This window comes from Ischnura elegans, chromosome 6 (genome assembly GCF_921293095.1).
Source record: "Ischnura elegans chromosome 6, ioIscEleg1.1, whole genome shotgun sequence".
Lineage (NCBI taxonomy): Eukaryota > Metazoa > Arthropoda > Insecta > Odonata > Coenagrionidae > Ischnura > Ischnura elegans.
In genome coordinates this window covers 35567234-35587980 of record NC_060251.1, presented here as the reverse complement: position 1 = coordinate 35587980, position 20747 = coordinate 35567234, and the positions used below count along the sequence as shown (strand labels likewise).

At 39.1% G+C, this 20747-nt stretch overlaps 2 protein-coding genes across 2 annotated transcripts in view; both read right to left on the bottom strand.

Moving 5' to 3' along the window:
- LOC124161353 (FERM, ARHGEF and pleckstrin domain-containing protein 1-like) overlaps positions 1-10601 on the bottom strand; it is a 36086-nt gene extending 25485 nt beyond the window's left edge. Inside the window, exons 1-3 of the mRNA XM_046537667.1 lie at positions 10586-10601; positions 7194-7392; positions 929-1070 (exon numbers count right to left, since the gene is read on the bottom strand). Coding sequence (XP_046393623.1) covers positions 929-1070; positions 7194-7392; positions 10586-10601 — 357 coding nt within the window. The remainder of the gene's footprint in view (positions 1-928; positions 1071-7193; positions 7393-10585) is intronic.
- Positions 10602-12046: 1445 nt separating this feature from the next.
- Positions 12047-17599, bottom strand: LOC124161352 (serine/arginine repetitive matrix protein 1-like). The gene has a single exon (XM_046537666.1). It carries the CDS (start codon positions 17597-17599, stop codon positions 14036-14038), a length of 3564 nt encoding a protein of 1187 aa, XP_046393622.1. The 3' UTR covers positions 12047-14035.
- Between the last annotated feature and the right edge of the window lie 3148 nt (positions 17600-20747).

Genomic DNA, 20747 nt, shown 5'->3' with positions numbered 1-20747 from the left:
TGCTACCCAACGCATTCCGTTAACATTTCAAAGATCTGTGAATATTTCCATGAATACCAATGTCTTCAATTGTTTGCTGGACTACCTCAATAATGTTATGATTGAACTGAATGTTTATTATACTGCGACACATATAAACAAAACTGGCTATCCTCACATTCACTTACTAACCCAAGACAGCTTCAGGGGCCAGTAGTCTGCTCAAGGCTTTGTTGAAGTCTTATTTGTCTATTTTTCTTACCCGTACCAATATAATATAGTGAAAAGGATCTACATATTAATTAGAAAATGACCAAGAACCAGTCATCTGTTTCATCAGATTGTCTGTTTGCGCTTCCCCTTCATTAAAATGGATAATCAGTACTCTACTGTACTTCCAAAACTTCCATGTGCTAAATTGATATGCAAGTACATATACTTAATAGTGCTCAGGAAATATAATTTATTATATTTACAGCATAATTATTGAAAAGTATTTGTAAAATATAGCAAATTCAACTATTCAATTTGGTACTGCAGTATTTATGTTACTAATAATCAAATATATGGGATGGAAACTTTAAAGTAAAAAATATAGATAGCACCAATCCATATAATAAAAATTAAGAAAGCCATTAAGAAAACAGGAAGTGAAAATAAGAATTTCAGAATAAAAAGCAGACAACTAAAGACCAAATTATCATGCATCACAAGAATCAACCCCTCCTATCATTCTCTACGCCCCACATTCTAAGAAACACTATATCTAAATTGATAGTGAATGATAACAAGACAGCAGGGTAATTTTTCCTCAGGGAATCCTGAAAAAGCCTCTCTAGAAGAGTCTGAAGAGAGAAAATAGTGCCATAAGAAAATATACCTTGAAAGAAAATTCTACACATGGCATGTGCATTTCAACTGATGTTTAAGTTATACTAGCTTGTCTAACCTTTCGCCGAACATCCCCATCTGTATCTGGCTGGCCACTTGCCTTGCTGAGATTTCCCAATAGTGGAGGTGAAATAGTAGGACCAACACTTTCATCCTTATTGCCAACTGGTGATGCTGCTGGGGAGTTAGCACCTCCAGAACTGCAAAAAAAAACAAATACATTCTACAGTGCAGCTCAAAAGAGTACTATGAAGTTGGCCTTGCAGAAAGATATATTTTACAGTGAAACCTCGATAAAGCGAGTACGAGCTATAAGAGCCTTTATGAGAGAAAGCAGATGCACCGTCAATGGATCCTATGATTAGCATGTTCGAAAAAAATTCAGTTTTAAGAGGCCATTTTGATGGAAGCACTTGCCACACCGAGACACGAGACACGAGAGTCGCCTGAATGGAAAGCACCCCATAATGAGACCTCCCATGTTGCATTGTCCAAGGATCGTTGTGATGCCGGTTGAACGTGTTGTTTACATGAATAATTACGTGTGTCATTACTGGTCATTACCTCTGACTACCGTGATCAATCGTAATTTTATCTATGGATTATTCAATCAAGGCTCCTCAGCTTTTCGTGGTGTATGCTCTGTTGTTACGTGATTATAGTTTACAATATCTGTCATTGGGCGCATTCAGGAAATACACAATCGGTTATTTCCCTAATCTCTATGTCACATAATGGAAGCCAATAATTGGGGTGAATATGAATCCGTTTATGACAATTCTGAAGAGGAAAAACTTCACCAAGAGTCCCTAATATCGGTAATTGCTGGTGATCTGTTGGAAATGAAGTTAACATAGAGTGATCAGTCTCAAATTCATGTGGTAAACTGTCGCTCGATAAACATGCAGTTCATTATGGTGAAAATATTGTGGCATTAACATCCGCGAATGGTCGATCTTCTTTTGCTCTTTGGGCAGCAGAAAGCAGTCGACAGCACACCCACACATCCGTGAGTTGCATGAATAGAAAGCATTTGAAGGTAGACACCATGGCCAAAAAATGCAAAACACGTGTACGCGAGGAAATGAAAATACTAGAGCAATGCGATGGTGGCGTAATTAACTCATCTTCCACTATGCTCTTCATAACTTTAAAAACAAAGCAAAGATTAGGTCTGCAGTGGTGCAGGAGGACAAACCACCGCAGCAAAATTGCCTGAGAAATGCTGAGCATGAAGAGTTAGAAGGAGCTTCAATCTGGGGGAACTCCTGAGAAAGGGGCTATGCTTAAGGCTGAAGCGGAGTATTTAGGCGGTAGATCAAGAATCGAGAACTTCAAATGCTGGGAACAGGGTTCCCACATTAACTACATTATAAAATTCACGGTTTTTTTCCAGGTTTTCACGGTCTAAATGTCATAAAATTCACGGTTTGTAGGTAAGGCATTTTAGGCAGAAATATTGATCACGCAACAATCAACAGCCGCACGTTAACTACAAATATAACAAGCACAACAGATGCCTTGAATACAAACGCAGCAATGACAGTGCTATCTCTCATGACGTCACCTATCGTTAGCAAAATTCATGTCCGGCTAAAAGGGTGTGAGTGGGAAAATGGACAGAGCAGGGTGGCAGGGAAGTGAAGAAGTGCCTGAATTTTTGCTAGGGTTAATGTCTTCCAATCGCAGGCTTAAGGTCAATGTGCTGTCGTGGCACACATGGACCAATTAGTACAGTGGAACCTCGTTAAAGCGAGTACGGGCTATAGCGACACCCCCGCTATTACGAGAGATAGCCGATGCACCGTCGATTGACCCTATAATAAGCGTGTTAAAAAATTCGTTTTTACGAGACCCTTTCGGTGTTGGCTCTCGCCATAGCGAGAGTTTCACCGCCGGAAGACTTTCATGAAGACTCCTTAACCTCTGTAATTGCTAGCGATCTGTTAGAAATGAAGTTAATGGAGTGCTCAGTCTCAAATTTATGTGGTAAACTGTCGTTCGATAAATATAATGATGACAACACAATGCTTTGCATGATTTTTATTCAGTGCGGCGCTTATAAATTGTTTGAATAGTTGGTCGTTATTAGAGTAAGGAAATTTAGTGTTGCAAAAAAACATCGCCTTTCTTCTGGATTTATGCTTACGTTTATCGGATAGATGTTTATCTGTCGCCGCACCACTCCTGTTCCTGTATATCTGTTCGCAACAGGTATATTGGCTATTATTTGCTCCACCTCCGGTAAAGCGACAATTTGCTATAGCGAGTGTTTATTAGTGCACCGTGGGGTGTCGTTATATCGAGGTTTCACTGTAGTTGCACTTTCGATTACACGTGTGCAGGTAAATGCATGGACAATATCTGCACGTGATTCGGCCTTGAAACATGATTGAAATATCCATTTTTTTCTTTTAATCCGTCTATCGTAGTTCTAAAATCAAGTTTGAGAGATTTCTAAGGTTTTATGACAAAATTCACGGCTATTTCCAGGTTTTTTCACGGTAAAAGAAATTCAGGGCTTATTCACGGTTTTAAGGTTTTCACGGTTGAGTGGGAACCCTGAGGGGAAGTTTGATTACAATAATTTAAAGTACGAAACCGTTATCTCCCTTCATAATTGCTGGTGATGCCTGCAGTGTAAATCCGAATCCGTGGAAGAAAGGACTCCAATTGTAGTGGAATATCCTAAAAAGTATTAATGGTACTCCTTTACTACCTACTCCCCGACAAAACACTTTGCTGCAAAGGGTGTTTCTGGCAATGATGCCTCTAGATGCAGGCAATGCGCTGTTAGCGATGACATCTGTAGCTGATGCTGCGCTTTTAGTTTATTTAATTTTTAAAAAATTCTGCACACATTATCATGTATCGCAGTTATTGTTGAGAATGTAAACTCAACAAATTCATACTTGTAAGTTTTGTTGGCCTTAGGGTCCATCAGATGCTTTTTCATTTCTTCCTTGCATAATACCCATGCGTATTACATTAGTCCCAGTTTATTGCAGCTTGCTTTTGTTTTACTTAACCTATCCCAGAAATACACTGAGCAACTCCCACCCCATCTCGCCCGATAAAATTGTTTACTATTATTATTACCCCCTCTTGCAAGACACTCCTTTCAATCGCCACAACATGGGGATTGCACCACACAGCAGGAGAATGAGGAAATATCACCATTTGAATTTCATAGCAAAGAATATTTTCCAGATTTTTAGGTCAATTTTCCCAATATTCCATGAATTTTACTGACACATTAAAACTCCCTGTTAATTTAGCATTTAAAATATGGCATACTTATGTTTGTATTTTCAGCAAATACTCAACGACAGAGGGGTGATAAAAATAAGATTCTAATTAAGGATGGGTCAGTTCAGTTCTTTAGTTCTTGGCTCCATTGGTTCTTGAGGTCAGAACTGGACAGTGAACCAATGCCAAAACAACCACCACCAAAATAAATGGCGGTAATACCTATTTGAACCCTGCTCACTTATTGAGAGGGCCTAGCCAAAAAGAAACAGTACCAAAATAAATGGTAGGAAATCCTTTATAAAAGTAAGAGCAAAATCCTAGCAAAAGTACATAAAAACATATACTTTGACAAGCTTGAACTCCTTTCCTGATAATCCAGAAATTTCACACCCAACAGTCAACAATAGTCTGGGCTTTCAAGACTCTACCATAATATAAAATTCATTTTTGGAGGAGATAACATTTTATTGAGCCCACAATGCTAACAACAAAACCAAGTAAAATTACAACATAAATATTAATTTTAACAGTCAGGGCACCATCAGAATGTTTTGCTGGGAATTTCATTATTATAAGGATTGAGATGGATAAATATTATGAAATTATTTAACTACCTAGTTAAAATGGATTTAAATTATGCATTTAATAATCACCACTGTCTGAAATTCCCACTCCCTTCCCTCCCCACTCTCCAAAGCTTATACTTGTCACCCATCACATTAAGATGCTCAAATATCCAAAATATACACATGAATAATGGGATAAGGAAAAAATCAACATTTGAAGATTGTAAATATGACTAATTTTAGAATTCTTTTTTCATCTTCCATGACTGGACATCCCAGTACAATGAAATTCTCTAACTTTCCAATTCCATGCTCACACTGACGTTATCGTCATGATTTTCCAAATCATTCATGCATTCACTCTATGATGCATTCAAACTGTGCTACTGTCAAGTTTCCAATGGCTGAACTCAATGGTGCCCCAGTGGATTATGGAAAGTGGCACGTTTCATGATGGCATCAGTAACTTGGTAATATTTTTAAGTAGAGATGGGTCGAATAGCAGATTTCTCGAATTCGAATATCGAATTCGAATATTAAATCATTGCTCGAATATTCGAATACCTCGAATTTCGAATACCTCGAATACTAAATGATGAATGCTGGAATGTTTGACTCGTTTGCCTATGCAGCAGGCAACACAAGATTTTGGGGGGTAATTTTGATTTCCTTTAAATGATTCGAACAGGAATTTAGCTGATTAATGAATATTTTAATTTTATGGAAACAATTGGGCCTATAATTAATTCAACTAACATCGCTTTACCCCCACTCCTGCTGCCAAGCGCTAGCTGACAATCTGAGGCATTTTGCAACATACAAGCTCTTTTCCACCGGATTTTCTTCAATTATTTTCAGTCCATCTTTGGGAGTTCTCACGAGATAAGCAGATGAATTGGAATTGCTATCAGGGAGAAACCAAATATTCAGAGAAAATATCCCTTTGTCTGGGACTGTAACAATAAAGATTTATAGCACCACTCATAAATTGTAACTTGATATATGTTTTCGGAAAAAAATACCGCATCAACTTCCGAGAAGCTCTGCTGCTCATATCGAGTTTTGCCAGAATGCAAATTCTCCGTCCTATTTTGACATTTATTTCTTTGCGTAAAATGCTTAAATAAACTAGAAATACGTCGTGTTTGGTCTTATTCTTTTTGAAATTACGCGCACATTACTAATATTTCAATTCAATAAAGGTGTAACATCAATTGACGAAAGTCATTCTTAGACACCTTTTGTGCTAATAGATGACTCATGCAGCGGTTGACCTTCACAGAAATGGGGAACTTCGAAGCTGGTAGGAAAAAAAAGGTCAGTGGGGGAGAAAAGGGAGGGCCCGAAACACGTTTCTATTGTTCTCGTGTAACTTGGTATTTTTTCGAAGCTAAGGTCTTCGTAATATGATCCCTGTGCGAGCTGTGACCTTTTTTTTATTTCGAAGAAGAGGAAAGTGCTGAATGGAGAGGGATACCAGATCTTGGGAAATGCGCTAATGTAAATATCCCACGGTACTCACACAGCAGTTGACCTCCAGAAATGGGGAACTTCGAAGCAGGTAGCCAGAAAAAGGTCAGTGGGTGAGAAAAGGGTGGAGGGCGTGAAACACGTTTTTATTGTTCTCGTAACTCGATATTTTTTTCGAAGCAGGGGTCTTCGTAATGCGATCCCTGCGCGAGCTGGGACCTTTTGTTTGATTTCGGAGAAGAGGAAAGAGTCAGAGTGGGTGAGGCGAGTGCTGAATGGAGGGGGATAGCGGATCGTGGGAAATGCCCTAAGGTTGCTATCCCACGGCACTGAGGTTCTCGTGGTGGGGGGAATCGGAGATTTTCGGATTTTTTCACCTGACCATTTTTGGTTCCCCTCGTCGAAATCTTTTCACCACTAAAATCCACGAATTTGATGTAATTCGTCAACTTGCGTAAAACGGCGCTGCGAGCACTTAATGACTACAGTTCTCTACATTTTTCCGAGTCAACTACCAACGACGTGCGTGCGACAGTGTATGACGCGAAATTCAAAGTATTCGAGGTATTCGAGGCGGTACTTTTCGCATAACTATTCGAAACCTCGAATATCGAATACTTTCTAGTATTCGAGGTATTCGAGTATTCGCGGATACTATTCGCACATCTCTATTTTTAAGTGTATTTTTATTTATTGAATTCACAGGAAAAATGATTCTGAAGTGGCTCTATACCTAAACAATTCCTTTGGCAGAATTTTGCTCTTTTCAAGTGGCAGAATTACAATATATGTTTTATGACTGCCCAGAAAACAGCACACCATGATTACCGCTTATGTTCACACAGAATATCGTAACAACACTACTGATGGGAACAAAACACAGGTTTTCAAGAAGAGTAGCAACCCAGGCTTCATCTTATCATCACAACTTTCAAGAACATAACCAAAGAAAAAATTGGGGTCTAACCATTAAAAGATGAAAAAAACAAGGGAGGGATACACAAGATCATAGATGAAGAGATATGGTAAACAAACCTGTGAAAAGATACTTGAACCATTTGGCTGTTGTGGTTGTTCAACAGCAGCGTAGCCTTGTTCACTGGTGATGTTGCAACGGGAGATACAGGAGAGCTGGGTGATTTAATGGAATTGTTGTGGGTCCCATTGACTTTTTTTTCAAAGTTCGCAGTGTCCGTACTTGGCCGGGGTGGCACCACAGGAGTTGTTTCAGCTTCTAAAAAAGAATAATTGGCTCAATTAAAAATCATCGCAATTATTGAATCTACAATTACAATTTGAGAAATAGATAAGCAAGCATGGCAATAATGCAAATAACAGAAATCAATTGAATATTACAAATATCCACACCCTGAGGATGTTTAAAAACAATTCTTGAAGTAACTTTGGAAAACTAAGTAAATTATAATTACTGAGGATGTAATAGCACTGTTTTGGAATAAGTATAGTAGAAATGATTCCAAATGATGAAAAGTTTTTAGTTATTATACAATATATCACCACTAATGGTACAACACTGTTATATGCAGTGACAGCTGATAAGCTAGGGATAAGCCAGCACATATTCATAGCCATAAAAATTTAGCACAAATTTTTCTTAGCATAGTAAATGATTTGAGCACTAACAACATACATTTAAGCAAAAAGGAGCTTGAAATACAGTCTGATAAACAAAATGTTGGAATAATATCTAAAGGCCAATTTGTATCACTACAAATTAAATTAGCTAAGTTAATTTGCCCTTTTTTAAAGACAATACATAAGACATACCAGATGAAAATGAAGTATTTTCACAATTACATGCTAAGATCCAGTGAAAGCAAAATAAACCCAGGTTCTCAAAGAATTGCATAAAATATAACAACATATATTTTTACATTATGTAAAGGATAAATTAAACAGTACAAATTACAAAAAACGTTTAACCACATGCATTACAAAACAAATGAATAGATTCACAATGGAATTATCTATAGGCATGACATGACACATATTCAAATGTTCTTTACTCACTATATTCCACAAACTCCACAGTACGGTGATATGTAGGCTTCCTTAGTGACACTGTTGTAAGCAACCAATTATGTACAGGGTTTTATGGAGCAAGTCAACGAAATATAAGGGCAACTAAACGAATACACCTCAAAACAAAAAGTGCCCATGTGCCTCTTACAAAAATAAAGCATGAATAAAATAATTTCAACACCGTTATGACTTTCAATGCTTCAAAAATCAAATACAAAGCAAAGATGCTCACATAATTTATCTTTTCAAATTAACCAGTGGTCATTTCTCTGTAAGAAGACAACTCAGGTTTATTCTTCAACATAACCCATTTAGGAAAAAATACAAAAAAAAATAAGCAGGAAAACTACATAGGTACTGAAACATTCTTGAATAAGTCATTACAACAGGGACAACTACATCTACTCAAAATGATGGCATTATATTTTACATACAAAAGAATAAAACTAGGAAGCTTTTTCCAAAAGAAAATACCTTAATCCAATGGGCTAATGAAAATCATGTACTAAGTATCACTACAGCTAAAATGAAAGGTAGTAAGACCATGATATACCCAGAGAAAGAGATGATCCATGGAGTCCAATGAGATAAATGAAATGAAACACTTATAGGCAAAGTGTCATTTATTCAATTTGCACCCTAGTTTTTACACAAGTACATGCTTGTAGGAAATACATTTGCACAATCCTTGCATTTCCAAGCTCTTATCAATAATTTTTGATGATGACAAAAATGTATCGTAACCATTGCAAATGGAAAGAAACAATGCTATGCCACCTTAAAAAGGTAACATTTGAACTGCAGATATGTCCCATTCCCCAGGGGAAACTCCAACCATCCTGAATGAGACATAAAGGTATGGAGGAAGGGTGCAACAATGAGCAGCCTTTTACTCAATCATCCTTTCATGATTATAATTACAAACATTCAAAACAAGTAGAGGTCTACCTCTATGCTCTCTACATGAATATCGATAGTCATTGCCTTTCTGTAGATGAATATAGTGCTCAGGTTAGACTACAATCAGCAAGTATTATATCTGTACAGATATCTTAACCAATTGAATTGTTCTCTCAAATAAATGTCTTGTCTCCCACAAATCGACAACAAGAGGAGATTAATATGAAACTTATAAATAAAAAAATACAAAAATTTTTCATCCCATGAAAGTTCTTGACATGGCTCATAAAACTGACGAAAATACTTGAGCAATCACATCTTGGAACAAATATTCCATTATTTGGAGAAGAATTTCAACAGTAGTAGTATACAATACAATAGTTACAGCATGTATATTCAGAAAAGGAAGAAAACCAAATCGCAGAATTGAGCTGGTGATAATTTCAACAATATCTAGTTATTTTTTTACCTCTACCTAGATGAAAAAAGTGAAAGAGGAAATTCCCATCCCTCCAACTCCAATTGTATCTTTATCACTACCCAATTTTATTTCACCAAGATCAATCATTAGGAAGACAGCGGAATAAAATGGCAAAATTTGACTGGAATATCATTAGCAGATACATTTGCAAAATGCAGCTTTTGAATCATTGTTAATCTCTGCATAATTTTCATAATTGCGTACGAACACATTAATTTAAAGTGCTTTATCATTTAAAAGGAATGAAAAAATATCTGTAAATGGCCAAGTAAAAAAAGTAAATAAGTCAAGTGCAATACAGAAAATGTCTAACTGGCAACATATATTCCAGAAAATCTTGAAATGCTTTGGCACAATGTAATTGGCACATTCATACTTCATTTGCTCTAACATTAGTCACTTTTTTCCACATTCTTTGTTCTGTAGACACTTCAACCCTTACCAAACATTATAAAAATGTTGAATATGTTATTAAACATCACTTTCACTCATTCTTTCTCTCACTTGACAATACCAACACATAGCTCTTCTTTAACCTTTTTCACATTCACAGATGTTTGAGATGCTAAAATAACATTTGAAAACAACAATTGAAGTTTCTTTCACCAGAGTTTAGATCCAAATCATTTAAAAGCATTTAGCAAATGCAGATAAAAGAAAATTATGCACGACAGGAGATTACAACATAAATTCAATATTTTTTTCCACATGTACAACTTGATCACTTGTTGCTTAAGATTTAACTACATCCACCCATTGCTATGATAAAAAGTGTAAAATATTTGTACTTTTCTTCTACCCCCGCCCCCAATCTGTCATTACAGTCACACTCCCCAGTTACACAGTAACACTGTTATCAAATCATTCTTTTCAACATTTCTAATTACAATCAATATTCCTTTCAAACATTTGGCAGTTGCTAGCTGTTGTGATACAACATTTGTCATAATTAACATACAGGCACACAGTTACACTCCTCCACGGTAACATATTAATATCTCACGCATGCTCTCGTGCATATCAACAAAACCAACTTGCGACTTATGTATTTGACTACTGGCACACCCAACCAGAAATAACCCCAATGATTGTATTTCTTTGAATACAAAATAGTAACTACAAAAAAAGCAAACTCTTAAAATAAAAAAAAAATCTTTCCAAAAATAAATATAATGCATCAAATATTTAACTTGCAAAAAATGGAAAACAGCCTCAATAATGCACCATAAAAATCTTACATCCTAAATACCCTTATCCATTGTTTACAATGTTTCTTTGGCATCATAATATAACTAATTTGGCACAATAATACCTGAATTTCATCAAAGAAATTATGTTAAAACGTGCCATTTGACTAGCTCTTCTTGGATTCACTCAGCTTGAAATCAAACTCTATTAAACAGCATCTCTTCATACAAGGTGTGCATTTGAAGTATAAATCAGTCAAAAAGGCTAGTATTCTCCTAACTAAATACCTTGATATAGGTTGTTCAACAAGTAGAAATGCCAACCTCACACAAACAGTCACTGAAACAGCTGTTTTTACCCAAAAAAAAAACATTTAATCAGGGAGCAAAACTTAAGAAACAAAAAAAATAAACTCATTCTACTAATTAAAGCAAAATAAACACAAAATGCCATGCAAATGAGCTTTTGCTATACGGCAGGAAGATAATGATGACAGCTGAGGAAGGAAAACACATATGTACCAACAAAAAAACTGAACATCACATGCTTAACAATGGATGAAATTTAAATATCAATGATGAAACAATAAAAAAGCATGCAAATTGTATAATGGATATCAATGTAGCAGGCAGTGAAATACATCACATTGTACTGCATGGAAATACAGAATGTGTGTGAAAATGAAAAATAAAAATACTCGAGGATAGTTTGGTGGAAATGGGGGCAAGAGGATAAATAAATAAAAATTATAATCAAATGTCTGTATGGTAAGACAAGCTAAGGCCAACAAACATATCAAATTTCAGACATAAACGTCATTTCAATATACTGCAACATGGACTGCAGAAAATAATGGTGAAAAAAATATATATATCTAACAAAATAGTTTTACGGATGGAAAGCATTGCTCAGATGCATACAAAAAAGTATAATATATAATATAGATAAGTATACTGCTCCCTGAAAGACTAACCTAGTGAAAACTCGTTTCAAACCAAATGACTGTTTTTTTTATGTTTAAAAAAGGCTTGCTGTTGACGATGGTCTTGTCTTACCACACACACGGGGAGAGCTTTGTAGGTTTTGGGCTTTTCAGTTTTTCAGAGTCTTTTTTCTTTCGAGACCAAGTGGGATACGCGAGGTCAGACACTCAGCAGGCTCAAGAACTGCCTGGTCGGGAGGAGGGCAGAGGGGTCGAATGGGGTGTGCCAGGCTTATCCCAGATAGTTCGGAAGTCCATTACGGTAATGCCAGGATGTGCCATCCATAGCTGAAAATGCAATAGAGCCGTTCTTAAATTTCGGAGGCAGCTGATGAAGCCCATGGCTAAGGTGTAATTATCCAAGACAGCATACACGAATGGTCAAGCACAAAATGTGAGATTAATTTAAAGAACTAGAGAGAGAGAGAGAGAAAGAGGAACAGAGAAAGTGGGAGGGAAAAAATTAACCAGGTTTTTTTTTATATGTTAGAAAAAGCAAAAATAAATAAAAAGACATCAAACATGAGAGAGATGGAAAGCTTGTCAAATCTCTATATAAGTGAGGAGTATAATATTGAGCTTTTCACAGTCAAATATCAGTCAGGCTCCAATTCGATCATAGATGAAGACCAATGCCAGACTTACAGTAGCATGAGTTTCATTTCATTTCACTCAATCACAGTTATGGTCGTAACCAAATACTTGAGCATCATTACACATGAAGACATGGGTGATGTATTTACAGTATTTTTTTTTAACTTTTAAAAAAATGAGACAAAGAATGAGACGAGAAAAACCTTGAAAATTTTATGTACGTTCACATTCCTTATTTTTGATTGATGCAAAGATCAGGAAAACAGGGATGCTAAAACCACCAAGTCAATGAACACAAACATTAATGTTGAAACAGAAAAATGATATAGCATGGTTTTTAAACACCCTTTAAACTTCAACAATATCAGAAGCACATGAACACTTATTAGAGAGACAACTATTAATTAATACCAAACAAGGAACAGTAGGAAATTAGTCTTATGCGTGAATATTTGTAAGAGCAAAAACATGCAACAATCAGAGTTAGGAAAATTGTTAAGAATACGAAAACCACACATAAACACGATTAAATGGATTTTGGTTAAACTACTTCCTTAAATTGTAAGTAAATTCTTACATTGGCACGTTGTAGAGAGATGAATATCTAAACATGCTCAAGGCAATGATCCAATTTACTTGAAAAATTAATCTATGAAGTAATGATTCAAACTGTTTCAAAATGATTACACGCTCCAGAGAATTGACACCTAGTGAAACCCTAAAAACACCTATGAATGACATCTACTGGTCTACTGTTCATCAGTGGATCCTATATCTCTTAAAAAATTATAGCACCATCTAACAGCACAAGCCATTATCTGTTGTCTCAATTACACATTTTTATATTTTTATTTACGCTTGTACAGTCATCAAATAATAAATATTCATTTGAATAATTCTGTACAATCCCATCACAGTCTGAAACATTGAATAAGTCAAGCAGTGCAGTCTCACATCTGGGACTCATTTATCACACATTCAAAATTCAGTCACAAGTTGTGACGTTGAATCTCTTGTTGAAAGGAATGTAACATATTTAATGCTCTTTAAACATCACACAACAATAAAATTTCATTGGAGTTATATTAACTGGAATCTATTTCAACTGCATCATAATAAAAATCTTTTAGTAATGAACAATTTATTCCAAAAGCAAAGCATGACTAACTTTTATTATACACATTGGAATAATGATAAAATCACAGCATCAAAACAGACTTAGGAACTAGGCAACTGTTGCCTATAGGATTAAATGACAATATGAAAGGTTGTACCATGATTTCAATGTGGAATCCTCTGAATTTTCCATGGCGGAATGACTGAGCAATCTCCTTCATTGTTGTTAGTAAGGTTTTTCAACCAAGTGACATGCATCAACACAAAAATCTGACATGTCTATATCACATTTTTGGTTGTACATCAAGTTCATCATCTTGATTGTAAAAAAAAACCTATGAAATTGTCCTCATACGAAAACCCTCCATATTTCTTCTCAATTCAAAGGGCTTCCAGTAAATATATAGATATATATGTATATATTAACATGCAACGATGTGCAACATATTCACAATTAGGAACCAAAAACCCAGCAATAAATAACCAATGATAAAAATACATTGGTATTCAAAAATACACGGAGAAAGACAAATTTAACGCAAAAGAGACACAGAAAACTGGGAGGCCCATTGGTCAGACAGACGACTGTTTGGGCATATACCCAGAGTACCGCACTGGGGGAGGGGGAGGTGGTGGCAGGATTGTAGGCGAGTCTCCATCATCTCCAAAATCCATTATAACGTCACCCAATCCCTCGACTATTCCCAAATCTTTGTCTCTTCTCATTCTCCTTTTTTTCGGTTTCTCTATCGTTCCTCTGGGTCCCGTGTCCATGACTATTGCTGAGAAATCCACAGAGGAGGAAGACGACCCATCACCCCCAGAGCCCACATCCTCCTTTGCCTCCTCGGCAAACTCCTCCAGTTCGTCCTCTTCCTCAACGGCCTCAAATCCGCACTCCCAAGGCCCACCCCTCATTGGATCCAGCCCTATCTCCTCCACCTCTTGACCGCTGACTGGATCCAAAACGACCTTGCACGCTTCCTCCGCTCGGACTTCTTCCACGTAATAAGTCTCGACTCGTCCCACAACCACCCCACTCGTCCTCTTCTCCGGTTGGGGTCGTGGGGGTGGGGGTGGCATGAGCGTGATGACCGGTGGGGGCGGGAGAGGTGACAGGGGTGACCGCGGGGGGGCGTGGGAGGAAGACGGGGCCGTGGCACCAGGGGGCGGGAGCGGAGAGTCCAAGTCCCCGAAAAAGTAAGAGGAGGAGGAAAGTCTCCGGTGTGGGGAGGCCGTGGATGATGGATCGAAAAAAGAGGCCGTCCGTGGGGATGTGAGAAATGACGAAGCTGACGAAGATGGGGGCGGCGGAGTGGAGGAGGCTGGGTCAAAGAAGAAAGAGGATGAAGCCGACCTTGGGGTTTGAGAGGACTCACAGGGGGTTGCCACCGTTGTGCTCGGGGATGGCGTAGGGAGACCCTCGGTGCGAGCGGATGGCGGAGGGGAGGGCCAGGGTTCTTCCACGGGGGGTGGAGCCCCTGGCTCCTCCTTGGGTGGTGGTAGTCTCCGGTCCGACCGTACCGAGGGCGAGGAACGAGAGGATGACGGGGAGGAGGAAGAAGTGGATGGGGAGGAGCAGAGACTGGGTTGGGGGCGATCGCTGCTCGACAGCAGCTCGCTCGTGAGCGAATCGCCTTCCTCCTCCTCCTCTTCGCCCTCCTCCGGCCTCTCCTCCCCCGAAGAGGAGGTGGACACGGAGGGAGGCGAGGAGCGGGAGCGGGTCGATGAGGGTGGCGAGTAAGGGGGCGACCCTGTGAATCTCCCAGGAGAGTCTGGCTCCGAGTTGGTGGTGCTTCGTTCTGAGATCCTTGAAAGGGTGCGGGCTGGAAACGAGAAAGAGGGGCAGCAGCCCCCAACAGGGGGGCGTAAAAGGGGTGGTGCCATAGGGGGAGGGACGTGTGGGTGGTGATGTTGGGAAGAGTGCAGGCTTGGGCGTCCACGGCGAGGGGGTCCCCCATCCGGCTGCTGACCTCCCTCTGTATCCTTGGGGGTTCCTGGGGACTTGTTCCCATCTCCCCGGCTACCACGGCGGCTCCATCGCGGAGCTTGTGGGACATCCTCAAGGCTAGAGCTTCCACTGCTCTCCAAAAGCATCATACGACGTGATTCGAACCGTCGTTCCATTTCTGCACGCCTCCGATCTCCAGAAGAGGATGAAGCGGGGTTTTTCCGCCGATCTGAAGTCAGCTGCTCGATGCTGACATTCGGCTGAGTCTTCTTCCTTTCATCAGCATCACCGGAAGAGAAGGCCCGCCCTCTTGGTTTGAGGATTGGTGGTGGCAGAGGTGGCTTCCCACCCTTTTCGCTTTCTCCCGTCGTGCTTTCACTCTCCGCTGTTGGGGGTGGGACATTTGACCCGGGATGAGGACCAGAGGACTTGTCTTCAATGGCAGAGCTTTCCTCACCTGTCACAGTGGGAATGGATGTGCCCATTGTAATATCTTCATCGTCTAGTGTGTCATCCTTGTTGGAAAATATCTGAGCGGGTGGTAGCCTGATGAGGGAGACAACATCGCTTGGTTTTGCCAGGTGATGTGGGGGAGAGGACGATGATGAGGAACCTGGTGAAGGGGCAGGGGCAGGTGGGACAGTCAGAGATGGAGGTTGAGTGAAAGCAGAGAGGCCATCCTTCAAGGGAGAAATGTCCTCCGATTTATTGGGAAGTTCTAGCGAGGGTTCGTCATCAACCTGAGGGGGCGATATAAGATGGGGACTCGGCAGATCCACTGACGAGACGTGTACCGGAGGTGGTGGAGGTGGGGGTAAGTCCTGGTCGCCACCACTGCTGCTCCCGCTTTGACCGCTGCACAAGTGTCGCTTGTGGAGTATGTACGGTATTTCCACGTCGCTCCCGGCAACTGACCAATCGACTCTAGATGATGCCTCCTTGCCACTTCCACTCTCCTCACCACCTTCCTTTTCTGCCTCCGAGGACCCTGCGGTCGGAGTCAAGTCTATGCTCTTCTGGTGTGTGAGAATGTGGTGGTGACGCCTTGGGATAACAAGGGGTAGGGAAGGAGGGGGAAGGGGATCGCTTTTAGTGCGTCCCAATGGGGTATGACCATTGTCAACCTTGTCTAGAATATTCATGTCGCATTCCAACTCGTCCTCTGTCCCCTCCAATTCGAATATCTCCGGCTCTGCTACAGCACAGCGAGGTGACCTAGGTTCTTCGGCATCGGCACGGTCATCCTCATCATCATCGTCATCATCATCATCGTCCTCGTCTCTTTCGAGCAGTTCGTACGAATCGTGGGAGACATCGTCGTGAGATAGGCCATCCTCTGTAGAACCTCCCCCTACACCCAAACTACCACCGAGACCCATATGTACACCAACTACACCACCATCACTCTCTCCCCCACTGCTGGAACCATTGTTTGTACCTCCAGGATAACTACTAGAATAGATTCTTTGTCCATCCGTATTGGGGGAGATCAGATCAGTGACCGCCACCGGCGTTCCGTCTTCGCAATAACCATCTAATCCACCATCGTCATCCTCATCGAGCACCAGGTCCTGACAGCTGGTGCTGCGAAACGGACGAGTCTGGAAGGTATGGGGCAAAGGGGGAGGAGGGATTGGGGGTGGGGACTGGGGAGGGCTGACTTCTGCATTCTGACCTTGAAGCCGTCTCTGCTGGTGAACCGGTATGGGTCTCCCGGCAGGAACCGTGGCATCTTCGTCCTCGTCCTCTTCTTCTTCCTCCTCTTCGTCCCGCCTCAGGTGGGTGCACTCTTCGGGGTCATCATACGTGCTCGTTCCACCCCCACGCTGCATCTGCTGGACACCCGCCATACCCTGGTGGTGCAGGGGGCCAAGGACCTGAGGGTAGTGGTGCTGCGGGCTGGAAGCCAGGGACGTGGGTGGAGACAGGGTGTCCTGGCGGGAGGTTGTGGCGAGAGAAGGGGTGTCCCCGGCCCTTGCCCCGCCCACCCGGTAGCACTCCTCCCCGTCCTCCTCGTAATCCTCCTCGTCCGCCGGCCCCCCCTCTCGGGCCGTGGTGTCGAAGTCTGCACTCCCCCCCCCTCCCACGGCTCCTGGGGATTGTGGGAGTGCTTCCTCCAGCGAGCCCAGCGTCATTGATCCACATGACAGGGATGCTGGAGTTCCCACTAAGCACAAGGAGAGCATTGTCATAACAAAGAGGATAAGCAACTTCTAGCAAGGGTGTATGCATACATATACATATTTTAAAAAAAGTCATTTTGATAAAGAATCAAATGAGGATAACAGCTATGGATAGCATGTTCAACAGCAATATGAATGATATTTCAAAAATAGAAAAGATGGTTAAGCATATCCAAAAGCATTATAGATAGTATTCAAAATGAAACATATGTGATGATAGGAAAAAGAAGACTGATTGAATGCAATCAAGGCTTGATGACATGCCTTTTAAAGAGTGATTTCAAGATGGTAAAAAAGTTGAAAAATTAGAAACAGGTTATATGATCCTATTCTCTTAACTTTGTACCACACAAGCTTATCCAGGCCATGTATGACAGCACGGGGGCATGAAATTAACAAAGCTAAATAGCAAGAGAAGGTGTGAGTGGCATATTTTTCTACACATGGGGACACGTTATGGTAATTATCGTCAGGAGAGACTCTATGTTATACAAAAGACAATTAATTAAGAACCCAGTTTCATTCTATATTGTTAAATTATTAAGTCCAAGATGAGGAACCAGACAAACTTGTATGATACTTGAATTAAATTTGAGAAGCTATTTTTGAAAATTGAATGAATTATGCATACAATAAGTATGTGTGCTCATAATTGATAACAGCACAAAAAAGGTCATTTGCAAATTAAAATGACATGTTAAAAATAATGCAAGTTAAATAAAATACAAAACAATTATAACAAACAGTACAAATAGTGAGAAATTAACTAAGGGTGCAAATGCACATGATGAAATGACACAAACTAAGCATTAATACGTTACGATTATGAAACAAAAGGAAGCCAATGTCTGACCTGTTTTATCTTTCACCAAGATAAAAGGAAAGTGCACCAACATAAGAAATAGGAACTAAAGCATGTAAGTAAAGATAATGCTGGCTCTAATTAGTCTAAAAGTAAACTAATCATATACCGTAAGTATCAAACCAAATCATGAATAACAAAAATAAAGGTCATAACTAATAATTTTTTCTACCAATGAGATCTCAAACAAAAATAAATTAGCAAATTAAATAAACTATCTTCTTAGCACAGGAAAAAATAAATGCTGAAAATACGTATTTTCTAGAGTCATTAAGTGGTAACATGACACTTTTCAAATATTTTTAGTGATAAATTATCATAAAAAAATATAATATCATCGTCATACATTTGAATGCAATACACAGAAAAAATTTACACAAAAATAAATTACACAAAGTACATGAGTAAACATACCATCACTAACAGCTATAATGCTTTAACATATTTTATTAGAAACGAAGAAAAACATTTAAATACATAAATGGAAAATACATCATTGAATATAAAATCCTGAACACAAGAACATACCCAACATGCATAAACACCTATCAAAAAGGGAAAAACCTATTACATAAGGACATGCTTCCATTTATAAGAGGATATTCATCTTCAATTCTGGTTCACTAGCCATACATACATACATTCAGTCACCTTTCCTGCAACGGACACACATAAAATCATGCAAGCACAAGTACTGCCACCTACCAACGGCATTATCTCCCAACGGCAACAATGGATGGGCAGATATGCTTGTGCCCACATTGGCTACGCTTGAATGAACAGAACTTGAGTGCCGAAAGGACTGTGACCTGCAGAAGAGAAGAGAGGAAGTGAGAGTATCATTTCTGAGGCACAGATGATGCCAAATTTTTTGTTATAATTATTTATCAACAGCATCACCATTGGATACCCATCACTTTTCATTTCCTTTAAACTTTAAAAGAAGCCATCTGAACAATAGGGTTGTTCACACCTGACAAAATTTTCAGATTAAATATTCATAAATGAATTAACACAATGCATGGTAAAAAAATTTAATTGAAAAGAATTTGCAAAGAACGTCTGATTTTCAAAGTTCTACCATTGAACCAAAATTATCGATTTTCCCACTCGCTAATAAACATTGCCAATGCATAACCAATATTGTCATGTATCCGCATGTACTCACAAGTGAAGTGGTAGAAATAATAATGTAATCAATGAAAGCTTGGTCACATTTTTATGAAACTAAGGAAGCAATACTTAGGCCGAAACAAAGATAAAAATAAAACAGAGTGACTATACAAATTCGAGATGACAGTGGATATTTAGATTCACGGGTGATGAATTAGTACTCAATTGTTCACTGTTCGCAACTTTGGTGAGTTTATAAAAAAAAAACTACATTTTCATCACCAAATAACTCCTGAGGTTTTGGTGAATACTAAAATCTGCAACACCTGAAAGTGTTTGGCAGTTTGCAGCATTGAAAATGATATCACCTTACTTGCATGGTTTGTCCTCTTCAGATGTGTTTACGAATTTATGTAAAAAATTAAAGATTGGTGAACAACCCTATTCCACGCGGAAAAAAGCCACACTAACAAAAAATAAATATAAATCCTACAATTTATTCCCCTAATTTGCTCTATAGTGAAGTAGGGCTTGTCACAATTTCAGCAACTCCTTTCCAGCTGCCCCCAGCTCCTCCTTCCCTTCTGGACAAGCAGGTCAAAGTGGCAACACTCAAATAATTGTAACACTGGATGAAGATGCATTTGTGACACCATGCTTCACTAAAAACTTTCACTTAAGAAACATCGGTATATAGGTAACACACAAAAAAGGATTGGAGTCACACACAACTTGCAAAGAGAGCTTAACTCATGCCAAAAAATATACATCGTTACCATACAAAGAAATTAAGAAATTATTCATGCAGCCATAGTATTTTATTTTATTTCGTTGACCTATACTTGCCTTTGCTTATTTGGGTAAGTGTAAAAGAGAAAAATCCAATTTAAAAACAACAGAAATGAGTCATTAAATTTAAGAATTACAAGTAAATTATTTAAACAAAATAAATTTGTAACACCATACATTTTCAATAAAAATTAACAAAGACAGGTAATAGTTTACTTTTAATGAGTTCCTAAAGTTATAAAACTTTTCCAGGAATTCAGCGAAAACTAATAAGCACAAATGAACTGTTTACGTACTTGAGCACTTTTTTATAAAGTCAGTTAGCTTATTAAACACAAAATGGGAAACTTATTAGCAATGTCAAAAAGACAGTTATTTTTGACTGAA